Raw genomic sequence first — 19065 nt, forward strand, 5'->3', positions numbered from 1 at the left:
AGAGCTTCTAAAACATTTAGTTTGTGACTTTATTTATGTATTATATAAGGAATGCCACATTATCAATTAATTAATTATTTAAAAATATAAAAATATAAAAATATATAATTTAAAATTATTATAAATTATAAAAGAATAAAAAAACTTTTTAAATTAAAAAAGTAATTAATTATTGACATGGTATATCATGTGGATTCTTTCATTCATTCTAAAATGATTATTTTTATAAAATTAGAGGGTCACATAAGTCGTTATATATATATATAAGTAAAAGTAAATGTTAAATTGCTTTATTATCTAGACTAGTTTAAATTCTTCATTCTACTATTAAATAGATTGATTTAATCTTTTATTTAATTTAATAATAAAAAAAACTATTTTAATCCTATTCTTATAATAAAAGTAGTTATCAAATATATTCACCCATATATATATATACACAAAGAGAAATAGTGAGTGAAAGTTTTATATTAGAAAGAAAAAGACAAAGAAGATATAAAGTTTACATTAATGAAGTTTTATACCTTATATTGAAAAGATAAGGTTATCATTTACCCATTTTCACTACTTGTCTCTTCCTGTCTGCATTCTTATAATATCAATGGAAATTAGTTGCAATGTGATGGATGCAGTAAACGGATCTTTATGGCACACTGGAACGCCTAATTGCGACAATTAATCATTTTCCTCTATCGAAAATGACGCAGATATTATCATTGCTAATAACATACCTCTGCAGGTTGGTAAGGAAGAATTCCCAAGATTCCATATTCTCCTTATCTACGATGGCAAATGCTATCAGGAGCACGTTCTTATTGCCGTATTGAACAACCGCAAGGAGTAAGATCTGTGTATATTTTTCATATAGCCAAGTCTCATCCACTTGTACAAACGGCTTGCAGTGGGGAAATGCCCACACACATGGATCAAACGTCCAGAACATCCAATAGAAAATTCTTTTTTCCCGCTTTAGTTGTTCATCCGGGCCATAATAAGGTTGTGTCTGTAACTCAATGGCAGTCCCCGAAATGTACTCCCGCACAGCGACTATCCATCCCTGTAACTCGTTATACGACACATCGAAATACTCAAACAATTGTTCAATTGCCATCTATTTAGCTATCCACACCTTTCGATATGAAACTCGATACTGAAATCATGCCCGTATTTCGGTAATCAGTACCGAAATTTTAATGGTCGGCATGTCCTTCACCGTTGGCATGATACACGTACAGATAGTTTTAGAATCAAGTTTTTGATGATCTTCTATCATACGAGTTGATATGCATGTGTAAGGCCCAACGAATTTTTTTATCTCCCACATCTTTGAATTTTGAATAATACAGCTCATACCTGCCAGTTGCAGCCTTCCGCCGACTTCCAACACTCTTCAATATATAATGTCAGTTTGGACACTGCAACTTTGTAATCCACTGATATATTCATGTTATACCGCTTAATAGAAAATACGCACTCTTCCTTACTTTCGAATCTCTGGCCTATGAATAACTCCTCAAGATTGGAATTTACGGCCAGCTAGTAAGCAAGAAGTATTTCAGGGTACTCTGAGAACTCAGCTACTTGCGCCACGTCGGGGTCTATGAGCGACATGTATGGCCCAGGATTATTGTGTATCACAATACGTCGCATTTGGTTCTCGATCGAAAACGCGTTAATGTTTCCATCGTCAATCACATCTTCATCGTCAATATCATTGGGGACATCGTCTTCATTAGGATCACTATCACTATCGACCTCTTGATCACAAGAATCACTACTATCATATCCATCATCACCAACCACATCAATATCGGGTGTAACATTAAGATCGATACTAATCCCATGTATAGTCGATTCACTATCAATGTACGATATTGAAGCCACTATGCACGATTCTTGAGCTCCATGTTTTTCACCATATACAGTGAAATCTTCATTTTGCTCCATACCGGCTAACTCAACAAATAAGTGAACTGGTGCATTTTTGTCACTGTCATTCCCACATAAAGAGCGATCATTATCTCTATATCTTCGTCATCTATAAGTTCCATTTCGGTGAATTTGATAGGATCTGTCGAAATTAGAAACTTGTAGAAAAGTTTCGAGATCCTTCTCCCACAACGTCGTACAATTTTTGCGTTAATCCTTCCCTTCATATCATCCAATGAGACATTTCTATTAAATTTCATTGCTATTTGTTGCCGACATTCAAATATGCATCCAACAGTTGTTGTCAAGATGATTCTATTGAAATAAACGCATACGAAAAACTAATTATCCATCCTCAATACTCCATCTGTTAAAAAATAAACAAAATTTCTAAATACAAAACTTACTAACAAATAAAAAATAAACAAAATAACTTTTACAACAAAGCATAAAAATAACACTAAACAAAATATATAATACTAACAAAATAATATTTTCTTATTAAAATCTATTCTATTTAAAAATAATAATAATAAGTTACCTTTTCTTTCTTCCTCTTTTCTTTATTCTTTTCTCCCTCTTTTTTTCTGTAATTTTTTTACTGGCAAAAGTTATTTATTCTTCTTTTCTTTTTTCTCTTCCCCCTCTCTTTTTCTGCAATTTTTGTTACTGCTGTATGCCTTCGAAGGCTTAAATAGAGGTTTGGGGGAGAGGGTGCCGTATGTGCCACGTCAGCAACTGGTGCCGCCTCTGACAGAGGCTTCACCAGTGCCGCTTTTGGCACACGCTCCTCTTTTTTTTTTAAACAGTTTATTTTTTTAATACAGTTTATTTTTTTAACTAATTTGGTGACAGATGTCAGAGGGACAGGGTGGTTACGCCTCTGCCAGAGGCGGCACCATCCTAAATGTACCATTTTAGTACATACTTTTGCCTTTGTATTATTTTAGTACTTTTTTATTTTTTTATATTAATTTGGTAAAAATCCCCCATGCATTGCTCCAAGTTAATACAATGACTCAACTTATTTGACCCTTTTCCCCCTTTATAGTCGATTACCAACAATTTTTAAAAAATAAAGAAACAAGAAGCCAACTCATTGGTTTCATGTAATTATTCACTCGAGCCAACTAGAAACTGACTCAAAATTCCTACATAAGAATCCAAGGCTTTCCTTTCTATTCCACTATATCGTTATTTACCAGCGGAGCCATGAAATAAGGGTCGAGATTCGGTGGTAAAATCAAGCTTACTTATAATTTCCAGAAATAAGCTGGATCACTTGTTCGACAACCGACTCATCGCAGAGGATGGCTAACAAGCCTTGGTTAATAAACTCATACTCTTCCTCGGTTTGGATAAGGAGTTTCCTAAAGACGCGCACCACAAATCTCCTGCAACTTGTCCAGACGTAGATCGCCATGTGACCTACTGGCACATCAGAGAGGATGCAGCGGGTTGACATTCGGGCCTTGTTCCTCCACCATTGCAACATTTGCCGAATCCTCACAATGTGGTGGATTTTGGTGTACTTTCTAGGCCTTGCCGACATTTTACTAGAGAACCGTTCGCTTTTAGAATGAGAAAGAGTGGGAGAGGATTTTATAGAGAAAAAGGGATCATAAGAAAGTACCCTTATAGTTTGATATAATTACAAATTTGTATTTGTTGAACCAATTTCATGTTGCTCCTATTGTTTTACTGTTTCAATTTTATCAAATAAGTTGGATTTTAACGGACAAATTATTATAACTTTCCTATGTTGTTTTTTTTTAATTATATTCAAATATGTACTACTTTATCTAATAATAATTAGATTAAATATTACTCAACAACATAATCTATTATAATATTTAGGGTAATATTAAAACAACTTAATCAAATCAAATATTCTTATTTTAAATTTGTCTCTAGACTTAAAATTATTTAAATTATTAAAGCTATGTTAATTAGGTCATTTTATTATTAAAATCGTTAATTTAATTATTAAATGACTAGTTAAATTTTATGTGACATAATTTTAAATGAAATATCTAAAAGAAAATGAATAATGTAAATGTCTTAATTTTGAAGTTTCCAAAACTTTTGTAACGATAAAACTCCTTTTATTTTTAATTTAATTTTTAAAGTTATGCGTCTTTTTTATATTTTAAAATGAAATATTGATAATTAGAGGATGTAAGTATAGAGAATAGTTGAGAAATGTACCGTGCAAGTGACTTTATTAAAACTAGAGCTGTTCTTGAGATTTTGCGGAGTTGGATCAATCTAATCAAAAAACAACCAATCAAACATCCTTCCAAATAAATCCGTACTGACACAAAGAGCTTAAAGACCAAAACCCCCAAGCTTCATACACCTTACTTTGCCTACAATTATAACTATATTTTATGAAAATCTGAAACCATAATCTCACACCACTACACATTTTGTCCAAACATCGCTCTCTCAAATAATAGTAATGCTGCTAGCTGTCTTAGAATTTCCAGGATACTCTTTTTAGAAGAGAGGTGTTGATAGTGGAACCTAAACTAACAACTAATACTCCATTATAATGATATAGATTTAGTGACCCTTTCACCACATTACAGAACAATGCCATCTTTTCTTTCTTCCCTCATTCTGTTTATTTATGTTTCCAATCTAAACTCATACAATTTGATTCAGTTAAGTCTATAACATTTGTTTTTCTAAAACCATTATCATACCCCTAAGAAAAAATATTCGTCAAAGTTTGGTTGAAATATCATAAATGTATTTGTACTAAGAATCAGATTACATTTTAGTATTCTACTCAAAAAATGGGTAATTAATACCTTTATGTTAGATCAAAGAGCAAATTTATTCTTTCTGTTAAAAATTTCATCAATTTGATGTGGATGATGGAATAGTGTACCATGTGTAATTCATGCACTACAACAAAACAGTGCTAAGACGACATTTATGGGGCGACACTTTCCTAACTATTAGGATAGACTAGCCAACATACACTTTGGCCAGCTCTTTGTATAAGGGTTGGGACATGCATGCCTAAGGCAACGCTTAAATAAGAGTTGGCTTTGTCTAGTCCTAAGACGACACTTTTGGGGCTGACACTTTCCTAAGTGTTGGGATAGAGTTGCGAACATACACTTTGGGCAACTCTTTGTATAAGGGTTGGGATATGTATGCTTAAGGCGACGCTTGAATAAGAGTTGGCTTTTGTATAGTCCTAAGACGACACTTTTGTGACGACACTTTCCTAAGTGTTGGGATAGAGTTGCAAACATATGCTTTGGGCAACTCTTTGTATAAGGGTTGGAATATGTATGCCTAAGGCAACGCTTGAATAAGAGTTGGCTTTTGTGTAGTCCTAAGACAACACTTTTGTGGTGACACTTTCCTAAGTGTTGTGATAGACTACACTTTAGCCAACTCTTTATATATATAAGGGTTGGGATATGTATGCCTAAGGCAACGCTTGAATAAGAGTTAGCTTTTGTGTAGTCCTAAGATGCCACTTTTGAGGCAACACTTTCCTAAGTGTTGGGATAGACTATGCTTTAGCCAACTCTTTGTATAAGGGTTGAGATTTGGCCAACTCTTTGTATAAGGGTTGGGATATGTATGCCTAAGGCAACACTTGAATAAGAGTTGGCTTTTGTGTAGTCCTAAGACGACAGTTTTGGGGCGACACTTTCCTAAGTATTGGGATAGGCTTGTCAAAATACGCTCTGACCAACTCTTTGTATAAAGGTGTAACGTCCCAAATTTCCTTAATTTCGGCTTTTTTTGAATGTGTAGCACCAAAATGGATTTAAAATATGAATATTCTTAAAATTTTACATCATCAGTTTGTGAATAATTATATATATTCAAATTAAAAAAAACTTAATAGCTTCGAGTGTGAATAAGGTTTTTAATAAAAATGCCGCAAAAAATCAATTTAGTTTTGGGTTTAAGGTTTACTGTTTAGAGTTTAGGGATTAGGGATTATGGTTTATGGTTTAAAATTTCAGGGTTTTGTGTTTATGGATTTGGGGTTTAGGATTTTAGGATTTTGTGATTATGGGTTTGGGTTTTAGGATTTTAGGGTTTTTTTAATATAAATGTTTCAAAATTTATGTTATATATATTTAAAAATTTTAATCATAAATAAGAAAATATAAATTATTATTTTTCAAATAATAAAATATCAAAATGGGATAAATCCCAAAAGCATACATGAACAATTGTTTAATGTGCAATTGAATATATGAACTTTAATTTGATCCAGTTCTTGTAAATTATTAACACAATTATTGATATAATATAATTTTATATTTATATATTGCATACATAAATTTTATATTTATTCAATATAAAAAAAATTGATGTATTTATTTTTGAAAATGTGTATGATTAAATCAAAATTAAAGTTTTAAGTATACATTTAAACTACAATTAGAATTTCATATTGAAAAAAGAAATATTTTCAACAATACTAGACCATGCCATACCGATTTATCAATTTAATTCATAAAAGAGTTGATCATGGTAAATTTTAACTCTCAATATTTATTTTTTAATCAATTTAATTCTTATTTTTTGAACTAAATTTGACATTCGACTTTTTAAAAAATGTTAAATATCAATTTTAACAGAAATTTAACTACAAAATTAATTTTTTAATGATATTGATGTGACAACCTATAAGGTAATACACATGACATGATATTATTTGTTTTATATGTTAATTAAAAAATTATAAAATTTTCAAAAATATTTAAAAATTAAAAATTTAATATTTTTGTCCATATTTCTGTCAAAAAGTTCAATATTTAAAAATTTTAAAAATAAAATAAAAGAAAAACTTTTCACTATATGGCGGCGCAGATTTATTTTCATCCCCTCCCCTAGATCTCCAATTTTCCTCAAATCCCCTTGCCCGAAATCCCTAAAATTTTCCCCAATTCTCTGCATCAAAGTGCTGCATCTCCGTCGGCAGCCCTCTATTTCATCTTTGTAACGACCCGAAAGTTAGTAGTATTAAAAAATCTAATTTTGTGACTTCGTTTTTGTAAATCGATGTCGTAAATATTTTTATTAAATAATTATGGAGTTATGTTGTAGGTGAATTGAATTTTGATTAGATAATTTCGATGCTTTAGTGCTCAATTTAAGTATAGGGACTAAATCATGTAAGTGGTAAAAGTATGGCTGTTATTAAATTAAAAGCTAAATTATAACTAAGAGATTTATCTAATAAATAAACCATTATAGTTTAATATATGTTATAAAATTTTAAAATTTTATGGGAATATAAAAATAGATAATAATAAAAAAAGAGGGTAAGAAAAACTGGGAAAGAAAAAAAAGAAAAGGGGAAGAACCTTTTTCTTCTTCTCAACTTTTTCAAAACGCCGAAACCCTAGAGGAGAAAAGGGGGAAAGAAGTTCTTATAAGATTTTTGTCGAATGACAAAAAGGTTTTTTATTTGCCAGTTTAGATTATATGGTTTGTGAAAACACCCTTCTCTTAGTAGGAAGTCATCCACATAAAATACTGGTCCATTCTTGTACTGCAGGGTCTCTATTCTGCGTCATTTAAGGTTCCGGATGTTTATGGTGTTTTCCAGTTCAAGGTTGAGTACGAAAAGCTTGGGTATACAAGCTTATCCCTTTCAAAACGGGTATCGTATTTTGTTTCTCATGATTCTGGATACAATTTCTCCTTTGAGACTTCTCTTACTAGTTATCTGGAAGAAACTTGCAATAGAAATAGTTCTCAAAAATCAGTATAGGAGAGTGACTGATAGTGATTTATGTAACTAATATTGTTTTTCGTAATTGCTTTTTAGGTTTATCACATCTCATGGAAATTTTTATTTTACAAATAAACTATCAAAACTTTGAATTTTACGGATTCCAGTCAGGCCATATAGACACAATGAATATGAAAGATTCATACCAACTGCTTATCCCTACTACGGATCCAAGGGGGGCGCGGAGTGATCATCCCTTTAAGTCAGTAGTATTGCAAATGAAAGACAAATCATGTCTTTTTCTTAAAATGAAAAAAAAAAGTAGTAATTTATTATCTGAGTCCCAAATCCTTAAGATGAGTAAAATGCTTGTATATTTAGTAGTTGTTCAATGCAGGCACAGGTAAAATTGAACAATATTTTTACAACTAGCCTGATTTTAGTGATCTAATTATGGTTTTAGACCCTTTATTATGTTGAAATTTGGGATCCAGTTTTTCTAATTTGATTTGGCATAATTTAGTCTTTCTACTTTTACAATATTATTGGTAGGTTCAAATGGCTAACAGTACTCATTTAAAAAAGAAAACCCGGCTTTGAGATTCAGCTTAGACGAATTGAACACTATTTATTGGATTTTTTAAGAAAATAGGCAACTGGTAACGGTGTTTATCAATTTGAATTTACTAAATGGTGTACTCTAACGTTTTGGCCAACTATTGGTATAAGAATTGGTATTTACTGGTTTTGAACTACAGGTTTTCTCTCTCTGTCTCTGATCTCTATAGTTTAAAAAGATTTCAACTTGTTAATAAATTGTTAATAGATGATTAGAGCTGTAAACCGAATTTCAAGTTAATATATTTAGTTTTAAAAAACTTCCATTTTTCTTATTTTTGGCATATAAGAGAATTTTTTTATGTAATAACTTCTGTGAAGCTAACATTATATTCTACTAATGGTGGTTTTTTATGCAAACCACACACCATCCACTCCGAGGTGGCGCAGTGCTTGATGCTTCCTTCGTTGCCTGTTTCCTGTGGTGCTTCAGATCTGGGCTCTGGCTATTTGACGACCCGGCTGTTGGAGCTTCCAGGTCTTTGAACCGACCTCAAATTAAAGCTCAGGCTAGTTGAGTTGCTGATCTGCTTCGTGAAACTGACTTTTCATATCTGTAAGTGTTTAAAATTCTAGTGAATTTGAAATTTTAGCTCAAATTTTAGTGTTTTCTCAATGCAGTGAAATCTGAAAGAAAATATTTGGACTTCTAAGTCTTTGACATTGTTATTGATTATATAAGCTTTATCTCTTTTTTTTTAAACAATTTGTATTTATTGGTTAAAGCTCCCACATAGTTGCTATTTGATTTAATTGCTGTTCGGTGTTCGCGAAATTGTTAAAAGGTAAAATTATACTCGTTTGAAAGAATGATTTATATAGAGAGAGCATATATGATTCTATCATTTATGAAAAAGGTGAAAGTAAAATTATGCGTTTTATGTTAAATAACTGTAATTTTGATTTTTCAGAAAATTTTTATTTTTTTTCCCATAAACAAAAGCCAAATATAAAAAAAAGTAACAAACAACGTAATATTAAATGATTAATTATGGATTTGAGATGCCAATCTTAGGTGTAAGCAAGTGATTATATTTCTTTTTTTTTTTGGTGCAGGAATCTTAGGGATGAGGCAGATTCAGTTTCGCATGACCATTTGGAGCCCTTGGAACTTCATGCACAAGTTCTCTAATACAACCCTGCAGCATTTGAGTATGTTACCCCTGGTAAACAAAGTATTCTCGTTTCTCTTGTTCATCTTATCTGATGCCCCTAATAAATGGAAGACTAAAGGAATTGAGCCAATGCATGATAGTTCTTTCTGATATATGTAGATGGGGAAGTCCCTTTACAAAATTAGAGTGTGATTTCTGGAGAGATCACTGAATTATTTCATTAGCTTATTGAAGCCTTTGTAAAATTTTGCTTGAATGATGTCTGATAATGGTAGCGTTTACAGATATGTGGGTTGTTGGTGCTATATTAGTGGAGCTTTTTACTTCATCTCCTATTTTTATTGGTGAAAGGTGATTTATTATTTCTGAGTTTTTCTTTTTTTAATTTTAGTGGACAATGATGTAGATTAAGCCAACCCTTTTGTGCTGGCAATTATATCTTTTCTCACAGCATAAAAGCATACAAGCAATGCAAATACTTTGATTTGCAACATTTATTCCATAAAAGCATACAGGCATACAAGCATACAAGCCAACACTGTTTATGATCTCTCACTTCATGCATAGAGCTCATATTAACTTCTGTCAGATTTCAGAATATTTGAGTATATCAAATGTGATTCTAAAAATATTCTATCCCTAACTTTAAGGCTGTACAGTATCATTACAATTATTCTGTTAGGCTAACTATGTGTATAAATATGTATGTAATCTCTTGTGGAAAATATAATAGAAAATATCCTGTTTTTCAAATAGTATCAGAGCCTGTTATTTAGCCCGATTTCTGAGATTTTTTAGCCGGTTTCTTTAGCCTGTTTTTTTTCTGACTCCCAACTAGTCCTCAAGTCTATAGAACTTGTTCAGACACAACATGACTGAAATTGTCAAGACCAGTAACACTGGGGAGGGCTCAGAAATTTCTGTAAACAACTCAAATCCAATAAGTGAGTTTCAGAATATCCAAGTAGCCTACAGGCTAAATGAAAAAAATTATCTGAAATGGTCCCAACTGGTCCGTACCTTCTTGAAAGGAAGAGGAAAGCTGAGTCACTTACTCGGAACTGGACCTAAAGAAGGGGACCTTAAGTTTGATGCTTGGGATGAACAAGACTTTATGGTAATGTCTTGGTTATGGAACTCTATGATGCCAGAAATCAGTGATACATGCATGTTTCTTAGCACATCCAAAGAAATATGGGAAGCTGTGAAGCAGACTTATTCTAAAGTTCGAGATGCTGCTCAAATTTATGAAATCAAGACTAAGATTTCATCCACCAAGCAAGGAAGTCGATCAATCACGGAGTATTCCAATCTGTTGCAAAGTTTGTGGCAAGAGATGGATCATTACCAGTGCATTCAGATGAAATGCAGTGAAGATGCAGCACTCCTGAAAAGGTTTGTTGAAAAGGATCGAATTTATGATTTTCTTGTTGGACTGAATGTTGAGTTTGATGCAATAAGAGTTCAAATACTTGTAAAAGAGGAACTACCATCACTAAATGAAACAATTGCAATTGTTCGTGCTGAGGAAGGAAGAAGAGGAGTTATGGTGGAGAACAATCAAGTGGATAGTTCAGCCTTGGTTACTAATGCTGTAAATGAGAGGAGATTTGGCCTAGAGCAGCCAACTAGTGAAGATAATAGACAGATAGAACGTACAAAGTCTTTTAACAAGGATTCCGTATGGTGCACCTACTGCAAAAAGGCTCGTCACACTAAAGGCAGATGCTGGAAACTCCATGGGAAGCCACAAACAACAAACAAAAATTTTTCAAAAAAAGGTGGACAATCAAAGGGACAAGGACGAGCAAATACAGCTAGACAGCTAGATAAAAAAAACAGTTCTCAGGAATTACTTATTGAATTCAATAAAGAAATTGAGAAATTAAAAAATTTGCTGGGATCATTGGAAAAAACTTCTTCAACAGGTACTTGTAGTTTGGCTTTTTCAGGTATATCCTCTCCTCAAAGTTCTAAAGTCTCAAATACAGATACCAAAAGTTCTTGGGTCATTGACTCAGGAGCTACAGACCACATGACCCACTCCTCACAAATTTTTTTTTCATATACACCTTGTTCTAGTGTCACGGACTTAGGATTCTTGCCTCACAATCCGTGCGGCCTTAGGCAGTTTCTTACTCCAAAAACGCCTAAGTCAGCCTAACTTCCACAAAAGAAGGATTCAACAGAATTCTTCCCAAAACACAACTTAAGCGAAAGCAACTCAAAGCAAACAAGATGAAAGAAGAATGAGACAAGAACAAACCAAGGAAAATAAGAACACGAGAGAAGTTTGAGTGAATGCTCTCAAGAATTATTATTGCTCAAAACTCAAGTGCTTTACAATGAGGGAAGAGGCCTCTATTTATAGTTGAGCCTTTCCAAATCCAACGGTACAAAATCAAGTACATCAACGGCTATGATTAAAGGGTATCTACAATCAAATCTCTAAGAATATAAAATCATATCTTTCAAGATCATGTTTCCATATTTGTCTAACTTGTAGATGGGGCTTCAATCTCTTCAAGCAACGGGCCAGTCCGATTGGGCCAAATGACCTCCTTCTTTCTTGATGGATCGCACAGATGTGTCATAGTTGTGGGCTCCCATGCGCAACCCATGACATTCTCCCCCACCGAATCTAGCGATGCCCTCGTCGCGTCCTCCGCATGGTATCGATCTATCTTGTCTTGGAATTGCCATAAGGCTTCAGCAGGTTCCCAGCTCATCTCACTATCCGGGAATCCTTTCTATCGAACCAAGTATTCACGCCGTGGTCGGTAATACGTCTGACCACACGATCAGCTTCAATGTTCTCGGCCTCTCGATCATAGGCAACTTTTGCCCCCATTGGTGCTCGTTCAGACTTGCTCCGATTTGGGCCTTCTCCATCTTCATGGAATGGCTTAAGCATACTCACATGGAATACTGGATGAACTTTGAGCTTCTCAGGCAACTCAAGGTTGTAGGCCACCTTGCCTACCTTCTTCAAAATTCGAAATGGCCCCTCATACCGCCGAACGAGTCCTTTGTGTAACCCATCATGTCGCAAAATTAGGTGTAGTTTGGCAAAAACTGGGTCACCAACCTGAAATTGCACGTCCCTTCGATTTCGATCCGCCCACTTCTTGTTGCGCTTACTTGCCTTATGTAGACAAGCTTTAGCTAGATCGTTTTGCTCTTGCCAATCCCTCGCAAATCGATAAGCTGCTGGATTCAGTCCTGCATAACGAGTTGCAACCACATTGGGTGTAAGCGGCTGTTGCCCTGTCACTATCTCAAACGGACTCTGGTTTGTTACCCCACTTTGTTGTAAGTTGTACGAAAACTGGGCCACGTCCAACAACTTTGGCCAATCCTTTTGTGTCACACTTACATAGTGCCAAAGATACGTCTCCAACAATGCATTCACTCGTTCGATTTGCCCATCAGTTTGGGGATGCATACTAGTAGAAAAGTTTAAGTCTGAGCCCATTAACTTGAACAACTCGGTTCAAAATCGACCCGTAAATCGCCCATCTCGATCACTGATGATAGACTATGGTACTCCCCAATACTTCACCACATGCTTAAGGAATAAGCGAGCTGCCTCCTCAGCGGGACACTCCTTGGTTGCGGGGATGAAAGTTGCATACTTTGAAAACCTGTCCACCACAACAAAAATACTTGCAAATCCATCAGATTTAGGCAAGCCTGTGATAAAGTCCATGGACAAGCTCTCCCATGGGCGTTTTGGAATGGGCAACGGTTGTAACAAACCAGCAGGGGCTTTCAACTCAACCTTATCTTGTTGGCAGATTAAACAAGTTTTCACATAGGCCTCCACATCATCACCCATGTGAGGCCAATAAAATCGATCCTCCAATATAGCCAAGGTACGGTGTATTCCTGGATGGCCAGCCCATTTTGAATCATGGCATTCCTTCATGATTTCCCTTCGTAAATTCCCATGTGGAGGCACATATAGACGTTGCCCATGAGTGTATAGCAATTCTCCCTCGAGACAAAATCGCTTCGTCTTTCCATCTCTAGCAAGCTCTATCAGATTTTTGGCCGTGGGATCATGGGACGGTCCTTCTTGAATGCGCTCTAATAAGGGACTCAAGTTGGCTTATCGTTGCAAATTCCATTTTTCGGTTAAGTGCATCGGCCACAATGTTGGCATTCCCCGGCTTGTATTCCATGCTAAAATCAAACTCTGCTAGGAAAACCTGCCAACGAGCCTGCTTGGGGGATTTTTTCTGGGTTAAGAAATAGCTATTTGCAACATTATCAGTGAATACCACAAACCTGGAACCCAGCAAATAGTGTCTCCATGTGCGCAAACAATGCACCACTGCCGTCATCTCTTTTTCTTGGACCGTGTATCTCCGTTCCGTCTCATTAAGCTTTCGACTCTCGAAAGCAATCGGATGCCCATCTTGCATCAACACCCCTCCAATCGCATACTCTGAAGCATCTGTGCGTACCTCATATGCCTTTGAAAAATTTGGCAATGCGAGTACAGGCTTGCTCGTCATCGTTTGCTTCACTTGGTTGAAGGCTTTCTCACACTGAAGGTCCCAATCCCACATTTTACCCTTTTTCAATAGGTCCTTCAATGGTGCAGTTATCTTGGAATAGCCTTCAATGAAGCGACGGTAGTAATTTGCTAATCCAAGGAAAGACCGCAACTCCGTCACCTTGGTTGGTGATTCCCAATCGGCAATTGCTTGAACTTTACTTTCATCCATTCGAATCGTGCCACCTCCCACAATATGGTCTAGAAATGGCACTTCTCGTTGGGCAAAGGAGCATCTCTCTTTTTTGACATATAGCTCATTTTCTCGTAGAGTTTGGAACACCTCCCTCAAGTGTCCCACATGCTCTTCGAGCGTCTTACTATACATCACAATATCGTCAAGATAAACAACCACAAAACGATCCAAGAAAAGTTGTAATACCTTATTCATTAGGGTACAAAATGTGCCGGAGCATTTGTCAACCCGAATGGCATCACCAAGAACTCAAAGGACCCATACCTAGTTACACAGGCTGTCTTGAGCTCATCCCCTTTGGCTATTCTCACTTGGTGGCACCCCGATCGCAAATCCAATTTAGTAAACCATCTCGGGCTACCAAGTTGATCGAACAAATCTGCAATAAGAGGAATGGGATACCTGTTTTTTATAGTGATTTTGTTTAAGGCTCTATAGTCGATGCACATTCTCAAAGATCCACCATGTTTCTTTTGAAATAACACAGGTGCACCGAACGGGGCTTTAGATGGTCTAATGAACCCAGCATCTAAAAGTTTTATCAACTGCTTTCGCAATTCCTCTAGCTCCGGTGGAGCCATCCGATATGATGCCCTTGCTGGTAGTTCAGTATTGGGCAATAGCTCAATCTTGTGGTCCACCTCCCTCTTAGATGGCAATCTTTTGGGCAACTCCATGGGTATTATATCTTGAAATGACTTTAGCAACCGTTCCACTTCCTTTGGAATTTCCCTATCGAATTTATCATCCATATTGTCTCTCAAGGTAGCTAGGTAGGAGACTTCATTTCGACGGACTCCTTTGGCAAATTGAATTGTCGACAAGGTTTTTCCCTCCATGCTTCCTTTTCTTTTCATTCTCACCATATATCGTTGATTTGCATCGGAGATTGTCATGTAATTCTCGAAAGGGTGAATATCCGCAATAAGCCTGTCAAGTAAACTTAATCCAACTACAAAATCGTAATCATCAAGTGGGATTACCTTAATGGTCGCTTTGCCCGTCCACTCGCCAAGTTTGAGTTCTACCCCTTTTGCCACACCCGTTATGGGAATGCTTTCTGAATTTACCGTTTTGATTCGTCCCGAATCTTCCTCGATTCTAAGGCCAAGTTCCTTTGCCATTTATTTAGACATGAATAAATCAGACGCACCAGTATCAACAAGTGCATTCAATCTTCTGCTAGCTACAATGATGTCCACAAACATCAACCCATTGCTTGACTTCTCTTCGACACCTCCTAATATCGAATTGAGGCTTTTGGTGTCATCTTCGGCTTCCTCGCGTGCCTCCATGGCATGAAAAGTGGCTTTCTTTGGACAGACACTCATTCTATGTGGGCCTTGGCAAAGAAAGCACTTCATTGGTCCTTTTCTATCCCAAGGCTTACCTTGACTAGACTTTGGGCCTTCGTTATTCTTTTCCCTTTGATCCTTGTTTCCCCCACCATTGTCTTTGGGTTTCGACTTGGGTTTGGAAGAATCATTATTATCAAACTTTCTTTCCCCAACATCATAGAAATTTTCTGCTTTGGCCATAGCTTAAGTCAATTCGGTGATATCTAGGCGACGCAACTCTTGCTTGGCCCACATTTTTAAACCATCCTCGAACCAATAGAATGCTTCTTTCTCGTTCAAGTCTAAGATCTGAAAAATCAATTCACTGAATTCCCGAACATAATCTCGAACAGTGCCTTGTTGCGTAAGCCGACGCAACTTAGCACGAGCCTCTTTTTCAGCATGTTGCGGATAAAACTGCTTCTTCAACTCTCTTTGGAACTCCTCCCAAGTTTCAATGGTCGTTCCTCCACGTTTCTCATCCGTGGACCTACGTCTCCACCACAAGAGAGCAACATCAGAAAAGTAAATTGAAACGGTGTTTACCTTGGTGGCATCATCCTCAATGCCAATTGCTCGAAAATATTGCTCCAATTCCCGCAGGAAGTCCACTTCTCTTGCGGACCTAATCCCCTTGAACTTTTCGGGTTTTGAAACATCCACATGACGTTGCTTCGGTCCCAAAGCCAACATCCCACTTCTCAGGGCAGCCTTATAGATTTTGAGCTCCCCCTTAAGCTCAGCAATCTCTTCATTCATGGCAGTTAGCAGGGCCTCAAGAGCTTCGTCCCTCTGTCAGTTTGTCTGAAGTGGATCTGAGGGAGTTTAACACAAACTCCTTGCTATCTTCCCTTAGTTCCTCCATACGGGTCAGGACCACTTCGAGTGTCTCCTTCATGTCACCAACGGACTCCTCGAGATTAACCACTCGAATTTCCAAGCTTGACAGCATATCCCTCGACCGACTAGCCTTTCTAGCCCTCCCACGGGTCTCTATTGGCTCATTCTGATCAACAACTTCTTTCGACATATCTCAAAAGTGCTTTCGAACCCGCTCTGATACCAACTGTCACGAACTTAGGATTTTTACCTTACAATTCGTGTGGCCTTAGGCAGTTTCTTACTCCAAAAATGCCTAAGTTAGCTTAACTTCCACAAAAGAAGGATTCAACAGAATTCTTCCCAAAACACAACTCAAGCGAAAGCAACTCAAAGCCAACAAGATGAAAGAAGAATGAGACAAGAACAAGCCAAGGAAAATAAGAACACAAGAGAGAAAAGTTTGAGTGAATGCTCTCAAGAATTCTTATTGCTCAAAACTCAAGTGCTTTACAATGAGGGAAGATGCCTCTATTTATAGTTGAGCCTCTCCAAATCCAACGGTACAAAATCAAGTACATCAACGGCTATGATTAAAGGGTATCTATAATCAAATCTCTAAGAATATAAAATCATATCTTTCAAGGTCATGTTTCCATATTTGTCTAACTTGTAGATGGGGCTTCAATCTCTTCAAGCAACGGGCTAGTCCGATTGGGCCAAATAACCTCCTTCCTTCTTGATGGATCGCACAGATATGTCATGATTGCGGGCTCCCATGCGCAACCCATGACACTAGTAGTAGAAAAATAACAGTAGCTGATGGTTCTGTGATCACAGTGGCCAGTCAAGGTGATATTGTTATAAACAAAAACCTTACTCTTAAAAATGTCCTTCATGTTCCAAAATTATTTACCAATCTTTTATCCATTAAAAAAATTACCAAAGACTCTAACTGTAAAGTGGTTTTCTATCACAATCGGTGTCTTTTTTAGGAACAGAATATGCGGAGGATGATTGGACATGCTAAGGAAATAAATGGCCTATACTATCTTGAAGAATCCAGTGAAGAAGTTAGTGTTCTGAATTTCTCACCTTTATCTCTCATATCCGAGTCTATTAAAACCAATAAAGACCAAATTTGGCTCTATCACCTTCGCCTTGGTCACCCATCATTTAGAGTCCTTAAAATTATGTTTCCTTCACTATTCAAAGGATTAACTGTTGAAAAATTTCATTGTGATATCTGTGAACTTGCTAAACATAAACGTACCTCTTTTCTAGTAAGCAATAAAAGAACATCCACTCCTTTTACTCTTGTTCATAGTGATGTTTGGGGGCCATCCACTATTTCAAATATTTCTGGAGCTCAGTGGTTTGTATCTTTTATTGATGATTGTACTCGTGTGTCTTGGATTTTCCTTTTAAAACAAAAATCTGATGTTAGGCCTGTCTTTCCAATTTTTTACAACATGATCAAAACACAATTTGGGGCCGAAATAAAAAGGTTTAGGTCAGACAAGGCCAAGGATTATTTCAATCAATTCCTCTCAACATATTTTCAAGAAAGATGCATTATACATGAGTCATCTTGTGTTAGTACACTCCAACAAAATGGTGTAGCCGAAAGAAAGAATGGTCACATTTTAGCCATTACAAGAGCCCTATTGTTCCAAAAAAACGTCCCTAAACAATATTGGGGGGAGGTTGTTCTAACTACTACTCATTTGTTAAATAGATTGCCTACAAAGGTCCTTGAATCTCAAAGTCCTATGCAAGTTCTAGCCAAATTTTTTCCTGATTTCAATACCTCCAGTAATCTTACTCCCAAAGTATTTGCCTGTGTCGCCTTTGTCCATGTTCATTCTCAAAATAGAGGGAAATTTGATTCACGGGCTGTCAAGTGTCTTTCTTGGATATTCTTCCACTCAAAAGGGGTACAAGTGCTATCATCTACCCACAAATTTTTTTGTAACAGTTGATGTTACTTTTGCTGAATAAGAAAATTTCTTCACTCGTCCTTATCTTCAGGGGGAGATCTTATTCACAGAAGATAAGGATAAAGAATTCTTTCTTCTTAACATTCCAGCTCTTATCCAGCAACCAAACACTCTCATTCCAGCTCTAAACACTCCCATTTCGGCTCCTGTCTAGCAATCAAACATTCTCACTCAGACCTTGCCTGCTACCCAACCTGCCCAACTTGAAACAATGACCCCTATACAACCTGAAATTGAGCCTAGTACACCCAAATCATCAAGAGGAATTCAGGACACTACTCGTCCGTTACTGGTTTACTCAAGGAAAAAGGCACCAGTGCAAGTTCAATCATCTTCTTCTCCTATACGACCTGAGGTAACTGCTGAACCTACTTTGAATTCTAATACTACATATTTAGATGATTTTCCCATTGCTATTAGAAAGGGGACTAGAGCTTGTACAAAACATCCCTTGCACCTATTCATGTCTTACAAAAACTTGTCCCATAACCACAAAGCCTTTCTTACTAGCCTAAATTTTATTTCCATTCTTAAAACTGTATTCGAGGCATTAGAAGATGAGAATTGGAGAAATGTCATGAAGGTTGAAATGAAAGCTCTTGAAAAAAATAAGACATGGAACTTAGTGAAATTACCGGAAGGAAAGAAACTGGTGGGATGTCGCTGGGTGTACACAGTGAAATTTAACTCAGATGGTTCTTTGGAGAGGTACAAAGCAAGATTGGTTGCTAAAGGGTACACTCAAATGTATGAGATACACTATCTTGA

General features: G+C 36.3%; 1 protein-coding gene across 10 annotated transcripts; it reads left to right on the top strand.

Moving 5' to 3' along the window:
• The first annotated feature begins 7233 nt into the window (after positions 1-7233).
• On the top strand, positions 7234-18787 carry LOC107955494 (uncharacterized). 10 transcript variants are annotated; one of them, XM_041116761.1, is made up of 5 exons: positions 7235-7375; positions 7475-7579; positions 8660-8825; positions 9326-9435; positions 9669-18787. In XM_041116761.1, the coding sequence occupies exon 5, from the start codon at positions 10256-10258 to the stop codon at positions 11546-11548; it is 1293 nt and encodes a 430-aa protein (XP_040972695.1). In that variant the 5' UTR covers positions 7235-7375; positions 7475-7579; positions 8660-8825; positions 9326-9435; positions 9669-10255; the 3' UTR covers positions 11549-18787. The 10 variants fall into 10 exon arrangements, with proteins under 10 accessions (XP_040972693.1, XP_040972687.1, XP_040972689.1 ...); XM_041116759.1 differs by having other exon boundaries at positions 7234-7579; positions 9326-9421; XM_041116754.1 differs by having other exon boundaries at positions 9326-18787.
• The last annotated feature ends 278 nt before the right edge of the window (positions 18788-19065 follow it).

The sequence above is a fragment of the Gossypium hirsutum genome, chromosome A07 (assembly GCF_007990345.1).
Source record: "Gossypium hirsutum isolate 1008001.06 chromosome A07, Gossypium_hirsutum_v2.1, whole genome shotgun sequence".
Lineage (NCBI taxonomy): Eukaryota > Viridiplantae > Streptophyta > Magnoliopsida > Malvales > Malvaceae > Gossypium > Gossypium hirsutum.